The 18,705-nt window shown below is 37.1% G+C and overlaps 1 protein-coding gene across 2 annotated transcripts in view; it reads right to left on the bottom strand.

Annotated features, from left to right (window-relative positions):
- Positions 1–18,705, bottom strand: part of LOC109102269 (potassium voltage-gated channel subfamily H member 8-like) — a 38,537-nt gene that overhangs the window by 16,585 nt on the left and 3,247 nt on the right. The window contains exons 2-6 of one of the 2 annotated variants that reach the window (XM_042776623.1): positions 11,292–11,525; positions 9,590–9,721; positions 5,675–5,805; positions 5,348–5,582; positions 4,341–4,498 (exon numbers count right to left, since the gene is read on the bottom strand). In XM_042776623.1, the coding sequence (XP_042632557.1) occupies positions 4,341–4,498; positions 5,348–5,582; positions 5,675–5,805; positions 9,590–9,721; positions 11,292–11,525 (890 nt within the window). The remainder of the gene's footprint in view (positions 1–4,340; positions 4,499–5,347; positions 5,583–5,674; positions 5,806–9,589; positions 9,722–11,291; positions 11,526–18,705) is intronic. The other variant, XM_042776624.1, reaches the window with a different exon arrangement.

Here is an 18,705-nt window from a genome sequence, read left to right as displayed (position 1 = left end):
ATCCACCTCACAGGTGTGGCTTATCAAGATGCTGATTAGACAGCATGATTATTGCACAGGTGTGCCTTAGGCTGGCCACAATAAACAGCCACTCTAAAATGCCACAGATGTCGCAAGTTTTGATGGAACGTGGAACTGGCATGCTGACTGCAGGAATGTCCACCAGAGCTGTTGCCCATGAATTAAATGTTTATTTCTCTACCATAAGCCATCTCCAAATGCGTTTCAGAGAATTTGGCAATACATCCAACCGGCCTCACAACTGCAGACCACGTGTAACCACACCAGCCCAGCCTCCACATCCAGCATCTTCACTTCCAAGATTTGTATGTTACCAGCCACCTAGACAGCTTCTGCAACAGTCGGTTTGCATAACCAAAGAATTTCTGCACAAACTGTCAGACACCGTCTCAGGGAAGCTCATCTGCATCTGCGTCCTCATCAGGTTTGTGACTTGACTGCAGTTCATCATCGTTACTGACTTGAGTGTTTGACAAATTTGGTGAGATTTTCAGTTTGGTGGGGTGTTGTATTTTGGGGTTGTTTTTTGTTTTCGGTTTAATGGTGGTTTTCACTATACAGGGCAGATGGAAGATTTTTGATTGTGTGGACATTGTTGGTTGTGTGGTTATTGTATGGGCAGGCGTATGTTATGGACAACAAACACAGATGCATTTTATTGATGGCATTTTGAATGCACAGAGATACAGTGACGAGATCCTGAGGCCCATTGTTGTGCCATCACGACCATCACCTCAAGTTGCAGCATGATAATGCATGGCCCCATGTTGCAAGGATCTGTACACAATTCCTGGAAGCTGAAAACATCCCAGTTCCTGCATGGCCAGCATAGTCACCAGACATGTCAAACATTGAGCATGTTTGGGATGCTCTGGATCGGCGTATTTGACAGCGTGTTCCAGTTCCTGCCACTATCCAGCAACTTCACACAGACATTGAAGAGGAGTGGACCAACATTCCACAGGCCACAATCAACAACCTGATCAACTCTATGCGAAGGAGATGTATTGCACTGCATGAGGCAAATGGTGGTCACACCAGATACTGACTGGTTTTCTAAATTTATTCAATACTGTAAGTACATGTAGCTCATCAGTATTTCTCATTAATTCTCAGCAAATTCACAGTAACATGAAAACTGTAAAACCAAAATAATGTGCAAAAAGTTCATGTTAGACCCTGCAGACATGTTTTTCTCTATATTCAGCAGGATGGCCACAAAAAAATATTTTATGTGTAATGTTTAATGTATTAAAGCAGGTTTAAAGTGAATGAGCAAGTGAGAGAGTTTTAAATAGCTCATATATATTCCATAACTACATATTCATTATGACTACATACAAAAAAAATAACACTTTGTATTAACCTGAACACAAACTTTCACACATGTACACTATCAGGTCAGTAACAGTTACGCACACACTGCTATTAGATCAGTTTGTCTAGAGCTTCAGGTGGTAACTAGTGGCAATATTCATCACAGCCTCTCTTATTATAATCAGATAGACAATCCCTATGAGAACCAAGCCTTTCATGTCCCTGCATCATTAAATAATAATCCACACTGTAATGGCCACAATCTTTCACTTGACAATCAAATATTAATAAACATCAGGAGTTCATAGTCTCAGAAGCAAAACCAATGAACATTAATGTCCTTGAGAAACAAAAAGGCTGAACTTAACAGCTGGTTGAAAATTAGATAAGGAGGGTGAAAATGGAGGTGGATAGGGTAAAGCCATGGCAGGGGTTCATATACTGAGCTTTATGTGGTAATGTGTCAATGTGTATTACCAACTAATACACTCATACTGCTCACAGTGTGTAGGTGGTTGAAGAGGTAAAGGGTAATGACAGAGAGTTAAAGGAAAAAAAGGAAAAGGAGAGGAAAGGATAAAGAGCGTAAAGTAAAGTAAAGTAAAGGAAAAAAAGGAAAAGGAGAGGAAAGGATAAAGAGCGTAAAGTAAAGTGAGGGGAGGGGAGGGGTAGAGGAGAAGGAGAAGAAAAGGAGGAAAAGGAGAGGAAAGGGATAAAGAGGAAAGGAAGGAAAGTAAAGTAAAGTAAGGAGAAGGAGAAAGAAAGTTTAAAGAGGGAAGGGAAGGAGACAGAAAGTTAAAGAGGGGAGAGGAGAGAGGGAGGGGAGGGGAGGGGAGGGGAGGGGGGAGGGGAGGGGAGGGGAGGGGAGGAGAGGAGAGGAAGGGGAGGGAAAGGAGGAGAAGGAAAGGAGGAGAAGGAAGGAGGAGGGGAGGAAGAAAGGAAAGGAGAGGAAAGGAAAGGAAAGGAAAGGAAAGGAAAGGAGAAAGGAAAGAAGGAAGAAAGACAGAAAGTTAAAGAGGGAAGGGAAGGAGACAGGAAAGTTAAAGAGTAAAAGGGAAAAGACAGAAAAAGGAAAGGAAGAAAGGAGGAAAGTAAAGAAAAAATGAAAAAAAAAGAAAAGGGGAAGGGAAAATTGGCCAAGTGATTAAAGAAGAAGAAGAAAGGAGTAAAGAAAAATGAAAAGCAAAATAATGTAAATTGGGCAAGTGTAGGAGAGTGAAAGAAGAGGATGAAACGGGGGCGGGGGGGGGGGGGGGTAAAAAGGAAAAGGAATGGAAATTGGTCATAACAGGAAAAGGAAAAGAATAAAAGAGGATAGAAGATGAAACAGAATGGAAATTAGCCAGGACAGGTAAGGAAACGTAAATAAGAGGAAAGGAGCGGAATAAAATAATTAATAAATAAATAAATAAAAATACAAGCATTGATATAAAATAAATAATCAAAGAAAGGAAAGGGGAAAGGAACAGGGAAAAAAAAACAAGAAAAGGAAATCGGAGAGTAGAACAGAGGAGAGTAAAATAAAAGAAATATCATTATTCAATTGTTTTGTTTTCTTATTGTGGGCTTGTGTGTGCGTGTATAGTGCAGCGGAAGGCCAGATGTGAAGAGATACCAGAGGAGCACAGGTGCTGTCTGTAATTGGAGCAGATTTAAGGGAACATCTCAGAGACAACAAGGTCTGTATTACAGCAGCACTCAAGTACAGTCCACTGCGTTTCACTCTCCCTCTCTTAATAAGCCTCAGTGGATTTCAAGTGCTCTTTCATTGTTTCGCCGTACAGAGGGATGCAGGGTTTCATTACTGCATGTGTCAACACTGTAAGTGTGTGTGTCCAAGTGGCACTGATCGATTCCACCAGTCTGGATTGGCCAGAAAAGCTGACTGTCTTTTTCTGTGAATTAAAACCAGGAGCCTGTGATCCTTGTTTTAGTAGAGGAGTCGTCAGAGGCAGTGTCAGCCAATTTTAGAGCCTGTTATACATCTTTATTTGTACCTGAACACAGGATCACTCATTAAAAGTTCTACATCCATGATGTCATCAAAAGAACTTCCACCCACTCAGGGTCACTCAGCTGCTGCTCAAAATTTAGTTTTACACTTAAGGAAGTACAAAACAAATCACTGAGCTAAATACAGTGCTGGAGGGGCTAAAAAAGAAATATCAGATTATCTAAAACTGGGCATGACTGTTCAAGCAGGCCCAGGTGGAAATTTTTCGCATTTTCTACTGTCAACTGGAGGTAGCTCTTCTAAAGTAAATGGATTTCAACATAGTCAAATGCACTGAAAGTACCTTACTCTTATACATTTGTATTTGGGTGATTGTGAATGCATGGGAGGAGCTGAAGGATCTGGAATTGCTGTTGACTCAGTGACAACTTACAGCATTTAAAACAAATTATTTAAATTTTTTATTGTTTTATTTTTACATTAGACAAAGTCATAATATCACCCATTTATCAGTAATTAGCCATAAAAATCAACACAAAATAATTATTGGGCTTTTGGGATATCCTCCTTGAGTCCTCCTACAGGAGTTTAGATTTTATTTTATTTGAAAATAGTTTATAGAATTTATGTTTATCACCAAAATACAACCACTTCACAAAACGTTTTTTCAATGTATTAAAATAACAACATTTATGTGTAAGCTACAGGTAAGTTATTTTTAAATACAGTACAACTACTGTAGAATGCTGGTTATTTAGATTTACAAAAGTTGAATCCACTAATATTTTTATATAAAGGAAAAAAACATCAAAAACATAGATGTGCTAGGTTGGTTACTCTTGGTTCCTGAAAGCATCATCAAGTTATTTACTAAAAATGGTGTGTACATGTTTTCTGCGGGCACAGATTGTGTGGATCTGCTTTTTCTGCAAAATTATGTAAATGTAATAAATCCAGAATGCATTTGAAAGCTGTGAAAACAAGTTCCCACAGATTTTTTCCCTCCGATACATTCATTACATATTTTTTTAATATATGCATTACTCACCACGCTGACTTTGAAGGCATAAAGGAGATCAAAGGGCAGAGCGGCAACCAGGTCGATGATGAACCAGGTGGTCATGTAATGGATGCAGATCTGCCGCGCATCGAAGATCACCTGTCCCGACTTACTCACGTATGTAGTACGGAAACTGAACACGATGTCTGACCAAGCAACAGAAAGAGTAGAGTCAGTGTCTTCACAAAATACTCCATCAGCATAATCTCAGTGAACAACAGTGTGTATATTGAACCATTCATAACAGCAAAAAAATGCTTTTCTGCCAGCTATGTATCAAGTGGGTTGTTATTGCAGACTAACAATAGGAAAATTAAAAATGAATGCGCTGTCACCAAATCTGAACACCAGGCATTCTAAACAGAGGCATTATCAGGGTCACAAATCCAAAGGAAAGTTCAGGAGCAATGTTAAAATATATATGTGTTATAGTTTTTTTTTTTATTTTTTTATGATATAATGAAATTTTAATTCATATGTTCATTCATATTTAAATCATATGGAATCCTTTATTCTTAAATTGTGAACAATCTGTCAACAAAAACATCCATTTAATCTAATCTTCAAGATGCAGGAAAAAGAAATAATAGCACAATTTGAGGAGCACAGCTTGTGTGCTTCTTGAAAGAGTTCAGTTAAAACTGAGAGATCAGTCACAGAGAGAAACTAAATTGCAAATGTCTTACAAAAAGAATATTGTTTGTTTCTGTAAAAACAACCATTCCTAGAATGCAATAAATTTTTTTCTGAATAGCAGGACACTGAAGGAGAATGATATTTTGCCCTGTGGCAACGCTGTACCACAGAGGGTTAATGGAAAATGTCAGAGCCTGAAACTGATTTAAACACCTGATTATAATCATGTGTAAAGACACACATGTGATAGAACAAAGATAATGTCGTAAATCATAATCAGTCTCACAATGAAAAACACACAGTAGTATGTAATTGCCCAATGAAATATAATGTCAAGGATCAAAACTGGATTCTCTTACCAATGATGAAAAGAATCTCGACGGCAATGTCAGTGACAGTGGTGCTACGTGTCAAGTCTTGATCACCAATAAAACAAACGTTATATGGCACTGTCACAGCGACATAGAATGTAGCCAGAAGGATCAGCCAATCCCAGCCTGCTTTGAAGGTGCTGAAGTGAAGAAGAATGAACTTGGACTTCTCAGCATCAGCGACTTTATATTCAGGAAGAGCGGGTGGATCACCAAAAACATTCTATAAAGAGGGAGGACAATTATGGTGAAGTCACTGCTTCTGTTTTGTCTTTCAGCTTCTGTATTATGTCCTCAGTATTTGAATGGTCTCACCTTGTTAAGTTTGATTTTACTTTGTTTTTGACGGTTATGCAGGTGTCCTGAAATATGGTAGAGAACTGTGCTAGATCGCAGCCGTGTTGAGCTGAACGGAGACCCACCCTTCACCTTTTCACGGCGGCACTCTGAGGAAAGGTTGGACTGTTGTTACGAAAGTCAAGGGCAATGTGGGATACAATCCATCAAGAAACAAAAACACACTGCACAAAATGAATTCCATTAATTCATAAAGACACCAACACCCGAGGACTAAGTAGGTAAATTCCTGTGGTACTGATGTTGTTATACATCATGTTTTTGCATTTCTTTTTACGTATTTTAAAATAAAATAAGCAAAATGAATAAAATAAAAACATAAAATAAAATAAAAACAAAACTAAACAAAATACCACCCAAACAACTCAAGCTTTGTAGCATTAAAGTGACCAGAGCTGGTTTTGGTAAGATACGTGAAATAACAAACAAAAGACATGGTCAAAAAAACATAACACATCATATTCTAACATATTGAATTCCTGCTCTAAAAAAGGTTATATACCTACAAAAAATAATTGCATTGGTGAATGAAAGTGTATAATTCAGAGTGTTTTTGTTGCTTTGTGAAGAAAAAGATTTTTCATCTATACTTCCATGTATTGAGGATAATGTATTCCATGTATTGAGGTTTTATTCAAAGTGGCCTGTTTTCCTTCTGCCCTCCATACTGCTGTTACACAAAAGCTGATGCGAAACAAGAATAACTTCCTTTTTGCTGATGACCTGCTTTACACCAGTGGTGTCCGCCAGTTGGGCTCTGCTGCCAGAATGTTTTCACTCCCATATTGAACACATTTGTTTCAACTGATCGAGTGACTGCTAAATACTGCAGTAAGTTTATTTGATTTAGTCTTTGAATGTCATGAACTAAACCAGTTAGTCTAAGGGACACCCTACACTGGAAATGAAAGTCCACATGAAATGGTTTGACAAATTCAGGTTCCTTTCCTCTGTTGATGCATTTCCTACTAAAGCACAGAAGTATTATAGTGTAGTAGATTGTTTTATAAAGCCATACCACATCTGAAAATCCAAAACAAATCCAAAAAAAACAACACTATTACTATAACATGATCAACCAAACCTTCAATCTGAAACCCCGAAACTTTGCTGCTAAATTGCTGAAAATAAAATAAAATTGGCTGAAATCAGCTCAAACTAAAATGTCACTGAAAATATGTTGAGCCCACTGAAAACACATTGGAGGAAATAAGAATGAATCCTTGTCTACATTTGCATTATTTTTCTTTTCCATTCAACATACAGTTAGTTGTGTGTTAGTTCTTGTTGGTAGCAAAAATAAAAATGAAACAGTCAAAAAGTGTCAATAGAAGTATTGTAGTGCAATGGTTACACTGTTAGAGACAGAGACAATGTCTGAATATGAAATGTGTGGAGTCTCTGTGGATATTGACCAGTAGTGTGTGTGTGTGTGTACAAATGGGTAGCATTTTTAAATCAGCCAGCTGAAGAAACTAGCAGACAGCCAGGCTGCCAGTCTCAATTGCCGAGGGCAACAGGGGAAAAATGTCACTCATTGCAACCCTGCTGAACAAGGTACCAAGGGAAACCAAAGCAGGAGTAGGAAAAGGACTGGAGGGATGGAGCGATAGACAGAGAGAGAAACATGGATTGAGAGAGAGAGAGAGAGAGAGAGAGAGAGAGAGAGAGATGAAGGGCTAGGAAGTGAGAGAGAAAGCTGGGAAGCTGGTTATTAGAGAGGGATAGAGATCACTTCAGCCTGCAGGGCTGGAGGAGGAGAGGGGCGACAGAAACTCATCCATAAAAGCTGCAGTCAGCAGGGAGACCAGCGGCATAACACTTATTATAGACCCTAATAAATGTACTCCCAATTTACTAGCAGCACAGGTCACGTGAAACACAGAAGAGGAGGGAGAGAGAGAAAGGAACAAAAGGTAAAAGTGTATAAAGAAAAAAAAAAGACAAGGACAGACAGTTGCACTGGGATTTCCTGCTCCACACGGTTTCCTTTGGTGCTTGAGGCCAATATCTGATCTGGCTTCTCAGTCACACAATAAACAGATTTTCTTACACTATTGACACATTTGGCCCTGAGGACTTAGAAAATAAAATCCCTTAAAATATATATTTTTTCTTTTATTTGTCTAGTTCAAGCATGTACATGAGCTACTGGAGAATTCTGTCTTTTCCACCACAACTAAAAGTGTGGGTTGTATTTAACAGCATTATTGTATTGTAATAGAAATGTTCACTTTTTTTGCATTATTTGAAAACATGGCTTAACTGAAATTCATGCAAAATAAAAATATTCACAAACATTTACCTTATTTTTCCCACACATCATCTGTTACATGATTACAATGCTGCCCTACAAAGGAAAGACCTTAACTCGCTAGAGTGTGAAACTGAGAAAAATTACTTTAAAGATTTTTATTTGTCCAAATTAATTATAGGTAGGACATTGGTAATCTGGCAGTTAGATGTTTTAGTAATGAAAATTATCTACATAAAAAATTGAGCTCAAACTTGATCTTTACTCCTATTTTGAAGTTACTGTACTCTGCCTTTGCATTGTCAGCAAAAAGTGAGATGTCACGCCAAGGCAAAAGGCAGTAACAACCACATTATATACAATATTTGGTTGCTGATCACCATTTCCAAAATCATTAGTAACACCTGTATAAAATCTAGTGATCACGGGCTGTCTCATATGCTATAACATACAGTAATACTCTATTCGTTTTTTTCTGATTGCAACAACCAGACAAAACATGTGAGAGGATACCGTTTTGCAACCAATTTATTTGCAATGTTCACTAACATTAAAGAATGCAAGACATACTTAGCCTATTGCTTTTACATGCTTTTTACAATTGAATGAAAAAGCCTAAACTTAGCTAAAAGGACAACTTGTGTATTGATGTGAACGCCAGCAAGAAGAAATATTACTCAGAATCTTTGTGGATTAAACATCTCCGATGACATTCATTGCCATGCAGTCTATTAGGTTACAAGAAAAGGCAGGATTTAATTGCAAAATCTAGTGATTTTATGTGTGTGTGATGTGCTACGTTGTCAAGGGATTTGAGTCCACACGCATGCAGAAGTGGGCAGACCTAGACCAACGGGCTGGCACTGAGAGAATAATCTGCATTATAAAACATACATTAAAATTTTTTTTAAAAAGTTTAAAGATCATTTACGATTAATTATTGTTGCCAAGTTATCTAGTCTATGGAGCCTGTTTGGTAGATCGTGATCTATCTAATTCGATTGTCTAAAAAATTGCAGACAGATGTATGAAATAACAGAAGCTTTTAGAAAGACTTTAATTGACAGTAAAACAAAGGCAGAATACCGTATAACTCCAGGCCAGCACAGTAACTTCATACTGATGCACGGCTAAACAAAGGCAGAGTACCGTAACTCAATTTGAGCGTTCCAAAACAAAAAGTCAAAGACTGGTAACTGGTATTATACTGTGTTCTGTCTTCTCTTGGGCTTTTCGAAATTACTGTTAAGTTAACCCAGTATTTTCGAAAAAACAACAAAATTGACTCAAGATACTTAGCCACAACATTTCTGTGAACATTTCTATTACAGAATGCTGTTAAATACAACCCACACTTTTAGTTGTGGTGGAAATGACTTGACAGAATTCTCCAGCAGCGCATGTACATGGTTGTTCAATTCAATACAAATCAACCCCTAAGGCATTAAATTGGACATCTATGGATATTATTTCAGAGAAAAAAAAAATCATGAATATCTTGTCATCCAGAAAATTCATGTACACACACATCCACCATCCACCACATAGTCAAGTCTTATATAGCGCTTTATACAATACAGATTGTGTCAAAGCAGCTTTACAGTATTAAACATACTAACCTTCTTTCTTCTCCTCAAGTACACATTTGGCTTTGGTATCAGTGATGTCTTTAAAAGAAGCGAGGAAGAGGACCACATCTCCTTTCTCATTCTTGATAGGGACAATATCCAGCAGACACCAGAACACACTACCTGCAGTAGAATTGAGAGAGGCAAGATATATAAACACACACAAATATACAGTATAATACATATTTGCAAGAGGACATTCACAATGTAAAACATGACAATGAAGGGCAAGTTCCCTGCCCTTTTTAATTAGATATTCTGTTTCACTTGTTATATGTTACATTATAGAAGTAAAATGAGTTGCAATTCACACTGACTTAAAATAGAATTTCTGCACTGAATAAAACTAGTTCATTTGTTACCACAGGGAGCACATTTTTAGCTTACTTGGCAAAACATTACTTCCAGTCTATTTAAAGTGCTATAAAACCTGAAACAAAAAAGACCAGCACATCCAAAAAGAGCAGCACCATTATGGTATCCAATTCTCACGTAGGTGTGTGCGTGAATGCTTGCTTGTCTGTGTGTTTTGAGTGGTGTGGGTGTATGTGTGCGACGGGGCATTTATATGTGTGCTTAGCGATGTGTGTGTGTCTGTGTGTTTCTCTCTCCACCAGTAGCTGTTACTGGAAGCCTCTGGGGGAATTCTGTCTGATTGCTCACAGCTGGAGAAGTCTTTGTCAAATCTCTCATTTCCTCATGAAAAACCCTCACCATTATGGAGAAGAAAAAGGGGATGAAATAATAACGCTCTCTAGAACAAGTATGCTGGAGATGTTCCATTCAATATAGAACAAAGGGGGAGAGGAGAATCAGCACATGGAAAAGGTACAGGGAGGTGTTAAAATGCCACTTCAAAAGCATCATTTGAAGACCTTGGCAAAACGAATACACATATAGTTAAATTATAATGTAATATAATATAATATATAATAATTAGCAAGAATAATAAATTATACAAATATTATCATTGCTACTATCTAATGCCCTTTGTATACAGTACACTTACAGACATGTATTGTGGTGGTATTTATAAGCCGTGATGTGTACATAGTACTTAAATATTCTTCAGTGAACACCATGTACCACTATGCTACCCGCTCAAAAAAACAGTACTATGGTACTTTTTAGTAATTAATCTAGTGAAAGGAAAAGGATTTCTATTTTGATTAATCTCCAATCTCCATTTCAGAGCACCTTGAATAGAAGAATAAAGTGCAAAAGGGTGTAAGATATACTATATCAAGGGAAATTACAGGATGGGTTGACAGGATGGTTTAGTTAAATTCCACAAATAAACTTGCACACCTGCTGGACTTTAGTTTGTAATCAGACTTTAGAGTCTCTCTGGTGCTTTTGGCCAACCAACTCTAATAAAACCATCTGCTTTAAACCAATGGCTAGAGATTTCATTTTGTTAAGGTGTGTTGTAATACCTTCATGTGCTATTACTAGTGATGGATCACACAACTTTCCATGTATTATTACTTGTCTCCTTTTAACTGCTGCCAATAGCTTTACAGTGATGGCAAAATACCCAAGATCACTGCAAATGAAACTCAACCTGCCTAAGTCAGGCACTAAACATCTAGCATTTGCCAAAATACATTACGTTGAGTGTACTTGCATGTACAACAAGCTTTGCAGCAACACCACCAAGCAAAATGCATTATACAATATTTTTTCTTCTCACCACTCTTTTTGTAGAACATTATCTCCTCCTTGAACTCACTACGTTCTTCGAATGCAGAGTCCACGTGAAGAATGATGTGCTCGCTAGTCTCTGGCCCATACAGAAACTTGCATGCGCAGCTCTGCTGCATGACCTCGGTTCGGGCAAATCCAGTAAGCTCACAGAATCCATCCGAGCAGTACACGATCGGGAAGCCTTTGGACACTTGTGCATTGGCCAGGATGAAGTTGCTGTCTAGTAGAAACACAAACATTAAGCAAACATTTTAGCCTAATAATGTTAATTGTTACTAGTTATTACTTATTACATTTTAACCAGATGCTCCCATAGGATTTTAGTTTGCTGTTTTGCCACATAAATATCTTGTTTATCAGCAAGGGGACAAATCAGGTGCAAAGATTGCTATTTCCAAGATACCACAGTTTTCACCTCCAGTTAACTTTTACCTTTAATCTCTTGAAACCGAATTTGCAGGTGAAACTTAAGTTGATGAAACTTGGTTGAGCAATCGGAGCATAAACAACTGAATGCTTGAAATTGATGCTGATTATACAAAAATGCTTTCATCCATCAATTTCCATACCCCCTGTAATGGCAAAGCTGAATTTTAAGGAGCCATTATTCAGCCATTACAGTCTTCAGTGTCACGTGATTCTGCAGAAATCATTATATACTGATTTGGTAAATAAACTTTAGTTGATCTGTTTAATTGTAATGCTTGAATATGCTTTTTATTATCCTCATTTAATTGGTTAATTCAGTTGTATGTTTTAGGAACTATTAAAGGCTTCACTGGACCATATGTTTTTTGTCTTAAGCATTGTAAGTCACATGACCTTGCATGACATGTCTTAGAAAGCTTCTACTGCTCTTCATGTGAAAGGCTTTGTTTTGATTTCATTACATAACCAATTTCCTGCCTGGATGATTTTTTTTGTATTCTATCTTGTTTTATTGTTTTACCCTGTCATAGTGTCAAAGCAGATTAATAGCATCCACGCATCATATATGAATACAACAACAATGCCTTGTAAATGTTTCTCGAAGGACAGCTCGCGAGCCTCATCCTTGAATCCCCAGACTAACACGCACAAGCATTATTAAGCACTGCCATTTATGAGAAGGGTTCACGGGGCGAGAAGACAGACGTTTGGTGCTGAACGACTTTACTGTGACTTGTTCTGCTCACATAAGCAAAAGTAAAGTTAGACTCTCATTTATAACATTGTACGTGTTGGGAGGTCAGACCCAGAGAGATATGAGAAGAGGGACAATGAGAGAGAAATAACAGCAAAAAAGAAAATTTAAATGGCATGGTAAAGAATGATGCTGAGAGAGACAGAAAGAGTGAGAAAGCAAAGGAAAAGGTGAAAGAATACAGAGGAGGAGAGAAAAGAAAAGAGTAACAATTCAAATGTGCTGTTTGGCTGACGGGGCAGAATCGACTGTGGAACGTTCTTTATGGATGCAATAATTGACCAATATTGCTAATAATTAAGCACTATTTTTTTTAAAGGGCGCATTCCCTTTAAAGACAATTACTCCACACAAAAATGAAAATTCTGTCATCATTAACTCATCCACATGTTATTCCAAACCTGTATGACTTGCGGAGCACAAAAGAAGATATTTTGAATAATGTTTTGGTTCCCTTGTTATGGACAAAAAATACAATTGAAGTCAAAAGGAGCCAAAAATGTTTGGTTATCAACATTCTTAAAAATATGTTTATTTGTGTTCAGCAGAAGAAAGTCATACAGGTTTGGAACGGCATGTGGGTGAGTTGTAACAATAACAATAGCAAAGACACACAAACTCACCAGTATTACATTTTTTCACTTGATCAAACTAACAATGTCAAAAAGTGATTTAAAAAAAAAACATTCCACATCTTAATTTTACCAAATATATTAGTAGACAGAATTTATAACATATAACAATAACACTACTACTGCTAGTTTTTAGTCAGTTAGTTGTTTTTTAAATACGTCACCACATATGTAAGAGACATGATACAGACGCGTGATATAACTTGAGCAGTGACAGTCATCTAATAGGCAGCCACTGCTGTAGTTTTAACATTATTACGAAGACAAGGACATAAAAGATCACAATCTCTACGATTCGCCTGAAAAGTAGATTATATAGAAGTCTTTAAGATCGATCATGGTGTATAATCATAAGATTGCCCACCCCTAGCTACCATTATAGTATTTATTATAACTTTGAATTCATTTCTCATATTTCCTTTTTTATTTCAGTTTCAGTTAAGGTTTAGTATTTTTGTCTCTATAAACTATATATGTCTCTACATAGTTTTGGTTATTTTAGTACACTGAAAACAAGAAATGGAAACTAGCTCAAAGAAATAAAATATTTTTTTTGTTTTGTTTTGTTTTTTAGTTAACATTTTCTTTATTTCAAGCAATTAAAATGTTTTTTCCCTATGATTTTAGTTTTAGTTAACTATAATAACCCTGGCACAAAACAGAGGAATTTCCTTCTGATATCCTACATAGCCTGTTATGTGTACGTCCATCTGATGTGGCTTAGATTAAGCACTGTGACAGAATCAACAGAGCAAAAACATAAAAAATTAATGACTGAAAAACAGTTGATATGAATATTTTTTACAATGGCTGACATTAATGCATGCCAATGTGGCCCTACTAGCCATACTGGTTCTGCAGTCTACAGACGACAGCACATCCCAGAAGAGAAATCTCTCAATCTTACTGTCCATCTACTCACTCCCAGGTCATAACCTCTGGGCCAGCAATACGACAACACCCGAAAAGACCTACTTGTTCATTCCAAGCTGGAGCTGAGTGTTTGGGTATATCTAATAGGGATGTGCAGGTCTAGTCGACTAAACGGTACAGCTTCTACTAGTCGACACTGATAACAATAGTCGATTACACGACTTTTAACTACTATAAAAAACATGATTTTCATTAGTGCAGGAATATGTTTCCATCACCCTGTTTTAATGGGCATTTTGAAGTATCGAATGAGAAACGAGTGATGGAAATGCCAAATTTAGAATAAAAACCCCTTAATTCGCAAAAAAGTTTTTATGGTCGCTTGAGGTGGTTTTTGACTTGTGCGAAAAAGGATTAATGTAAATAATGGGAGATGGAAATGCATTTTGCCAATAAATTCCTTTTAGCGCATATAAAAAAATATTTACTTTGCGCTATGAGGCGGGATAACTTGACAAGCAGCGGACTGCATGATCTCTTTCCACAGCATCTGAAATGTTGTTATGGTCTTTCTGAAATGCCTGAGCAAAGTCTGTCATCTAAGTACTTCTGTATAATGTCTTGTTCCCAAACAGCAGCATGCATCTGCCTCCGAAAGCAATGACATCATTTATTGTGTTTAGTCTGCTCGCTCTGAGGCGCAAGTAATTTATCATATATGAAAATTATTATATTCAGTTTCCTAGTTTTCTTACTGATATTTAGTGCCAGTTTAACAGGAAGTGACGATTTTGTTGTCTTTGATGCGTTGGATGGAAACAGTGCTTGTGTTTATGTGATATTCCAATTTTGCACATAAGTTAAATTCACATATTTGAATGGAAACCCTAATCAGCTCAGGTTCTGTCTTTCTTTTTGGTCTTTTTATTTTTAGATGATTAAGCCTACATGACGAAGTATGTTTTTAGAAGCCGTTTTAATGCTATTCCTTGATAAAATTCCCTATTGTTTTTGTCTTGTGTTTTAATATGTTGGCTAACATTATATGAAGATGAAGAATTCTGTCAGGCTATTGATTGATTTTTCATTGTTTTACATTTCCCCAGCTGATTTTAATAAATAAGCATTGGCTGACGTTGAGTGTGTTCTCTTCTATTTTTTCAAAAAAAAAAATTAAACTACCGCCTAAAATTAAATGATGATAACACGAGGCAAGAGTACGGCATAATTGTAACCTATTTTTAGCGGAATTCATTGAGGGATTTGTCAGTGTGATTCATAGATTAAGTATTTCAAATGCAGTCTGTTATATACACACACACACAAGGGGTTTTTTTACCATCTTTTGGGGGTTTCTTGCTTTTAGACTAGTCGACTAGTCGGATACAAAACTTCCGTTTTAATATTAGTCGTCGCACACATCCCTAATATTTTAGCAAAGACTGTGCACAAGCAAAAAAAAAAAAAACAATTTTTATAATATATATATCATCCTCTATCATTTCCATACCAGACCTCATGTGGTTTACTCCGTCAGTTTATGTTTAATTGGACAGATTGAATCCAGGCTGTAAAACCAGGGTGTGTTGTGTGTATGTGTGTTTTTATCCAAGAAACTGCAGTTTTACTCTGAAAAACATGCGGAAAGATGGAGGGGGTAAAGGGGTGAGGCAGGAGATAGAGGGGGGAATGTCCACATTTCTCATCTGCCCCAGATTGTTGCATAAAACACACACACTTCCTCCCTCTGTCCCCCTCTTGTGAGTCTATGTCCCAAACAGGAACACCTGAGAGCTCAAACAGGAACACCTGAGAGCTATTTAAAGAGGCAGTATGATTAGTGAGGGGAGGAAGAACACAAGGAAAAAGAGGAATGGAGAGAACAACTGGTTGAGAGAGAGAGAGAGAGAGAGAGAGAGAGAGAGAGAGAGATGTTTGGGGGAGGAAATGATAGGACAGATGCTGGAACCTTCTATTGCAACCTCTTTGTGCATTAAACAGAGATTCGAGGTGTGTCGAGGATGACTAGAAAGGATGCTGGGTGCGAGCTTTACACGAATCACAAATATTCTAGTCTCTGAGAAACCTGATCTGAACACTGTGTTAATACTTTTATTTTTCCTGCAGTATATAGTATGCTTTTTCAGCATGCAATTCTGTTTGTCTCAATGTGCAGTACAGAGTCAGATCACACTGCATGAAATATCGTATGCAACAAAGCAATGCTTTAAACAAAGAACAAAGACATTTCGAAGTACAATTATACAACAGGACTCCAGACAAAAAAAAAAAAAGATCACTTAAGGAGCCATTGGCTCCTATAAGAAAGAAAAATAGGTGCCAAATTATTTTTTAAGTGCCACAGAATAAACGTGTTTTATTTATTTATTTTTAAACACCTTAACATTTCAGTCTTACTTTTATGAATTTATGTCTCCCCAGCATACCACATATTTCGGTAAGTTGTACTGTATCTTGTAATATACCTTTGATGTTCATGCATGTTTATTTCGCACTATAGTAAAGAGAAAGATATGATGGGTTCATGTGCCGCTTAAACTGAGTTTCTAAAGCGATCGCTCATGCCATATTAATGAGTGCCAAAATATTTATTGTTTGAATTCTATTTTGAATTTGGCAGAATTTTAAAGCTGATACTTTGTTTATTAAAAGGTAACAGAGCACAAAGCTTATTGTGTTTATTGGACCGCAAGTGCGCAAGAAATAATACGAATTTCAAGCATTAACAGAACACAACATATAGAATAAAGATCTTGATAACAAGAAGCCATATTAGTATCGATCATAAACGAATTAGTAATTAATACTTTTGGTTGCAAATGTGACTGTTTTAGTTGCAATATGGAGCCCTGTACAATGAAAGTAAATTCAAATTAGACATTTCAAAGTGGAATAACTAGCTGTAGAATTGTTTTTCAGAGAAACAAGTATGTGTATCTGCAAACACATTTAGGTAATTTCGTGTTTTATTACAGTAAAAAAATTACATAAAGCGCCTTTAATAAAAAAAGCTAAATAAAAATGTAATTCTGCAAAGTCATAACTGGACACATATTTCCAAATGTTTTGACGACAATGAATTGTTTTCATTGCATACTGCTTCACATACTATTTGTAAAAAAACAACAGATAGTGTGCAGTATACAGAGCACAGTATACACCAAGCCATTCACTAGTATTCTAAGTATAGGGGACATCCTTCAAACTCTAGGTATAGAGAGCTTATGATTAAGTATGTTTTTCAGCTTGGCCCTGATTTCGCAGGTTTGAGATCTTGACTCTCTTCTTGTTCTGAATCCTATTTCCTTGAAAGAGTGCATTGAATAATGTATCATGTATAAAGTCTTACGGTGACATCTGAGAACAGGTTTGAGCACAAATAGAGCAGAAAATATTTAACTTCTTCACTGATATGGACTAAATATTTTTTTATGTATAACAGACTCTTGAATCAAAGTAAAAACGACCGTTTTAAATACTCAAGGCTAATGAGCTCTACTGGCATGATGGAGCTGACAAGAATCTAAGCACACTAATTTAAAACCATCTGCAAATGGTGCTAAAATCCTTTCAGCAGTAAACAAAGCAGCAATAGGAAGAGTCTGAAATGGCTCCATCGCATCTAATCATTTCAACCTTTTTATTTCATTAATCTGCCGTGGTTACATAATCTTTTGTCATAGTCTCAGCAGGGTCCTTCAAATTTAATTTCAATTCGTGGTTCGTGCCAGAGCACATAAGTATTCTCAGAATGTAAATAAGACAAAGGAAGATGGCAAGTTCTGAAAGTCTAGACTGGCACGTTTCCGGAATTCCATTCTCGGAGACTCTGGAACAGTAAGTGAGAGTTCTATCTGTATTCCGGGCTGATACGTGTGGATAACCCTGCTGAAACTGCAGATTGCATCCTCACAGTGTCCTATTTCCACCTTCCAATAATGCCAACCTGTATTATGCAAAGGGAAAAGACCATGTCCTGTTGCTTGATTTCCTTGCATGTTTTCTTTAGCATCTGTTTTGTTTTCCCTCTTAGGGTTCCAGTCCCTCTCTTTCTTCCCTAATGATGACTGATGAGCTCAGTTTCAGCTCTGCGTGACGTTCAGTGAACAACAGAAAAACAGCACTCTGACATCTCTATCCCAAGTTCAAACAACAGACACACATTGTTCTCCTAGTCTAGAGCCTCAATTTCACCATCTTTCAGACCTACAGATCTGTTCCCAACTGCCAGTCACTGGCAGTGTGATTATGCATTACATGCAAGAGTGAACCGCCTGAAATATCTCCATTACCTGACTTGGATGTCTAACCCTGCGCTTTGTAATTTTACCAACGGAAGCATCTACTTGAAGTGTTCTTTTAAAAGGACTCATCCAAAATTACTCTAAATTACTCTTTCACAGTTAACCACACTCTCTCTTTTTCTTTGGGTAACACACAACTGCACACACACACGCACACACACACACACACACACACACACACACTGCTTTACTGTAATTACCCACCATATGCTGTCCTGACAGGTACCTGTGTGAAAAGAGTATTTTGAAGTCTTTCATTTTGATGGAATATTAACGCATAACAGCAAGCACACACATTAGGATGCTGCAGAGGGGAGTTTAATACATGTACTGTATAGCTTCTCTTGACAATAACAAGTCAGCATGTTTTCCTCTGTAACTTGGATA

The sequence above is a fragment of the Cyprinus carpio genome, chromosome A19, assembly GCF_018340385.1.
Source record: "Cyprinus carpio isolate SPL01 chromosome A19, ASM1834038v1, whole genome shotgun sequence".
NCBI lineage: Eukaryota > Metazoa > Chordata > Actinopteri > Cypriniformes > Cyprinidae > Cyprinus > Cyprinus carpio.
The sequence above is the reverse complement of the archived record's forward strand: the minus strand, read 5'-3'. Positions and strand labels throughout refer to the sequence as shown.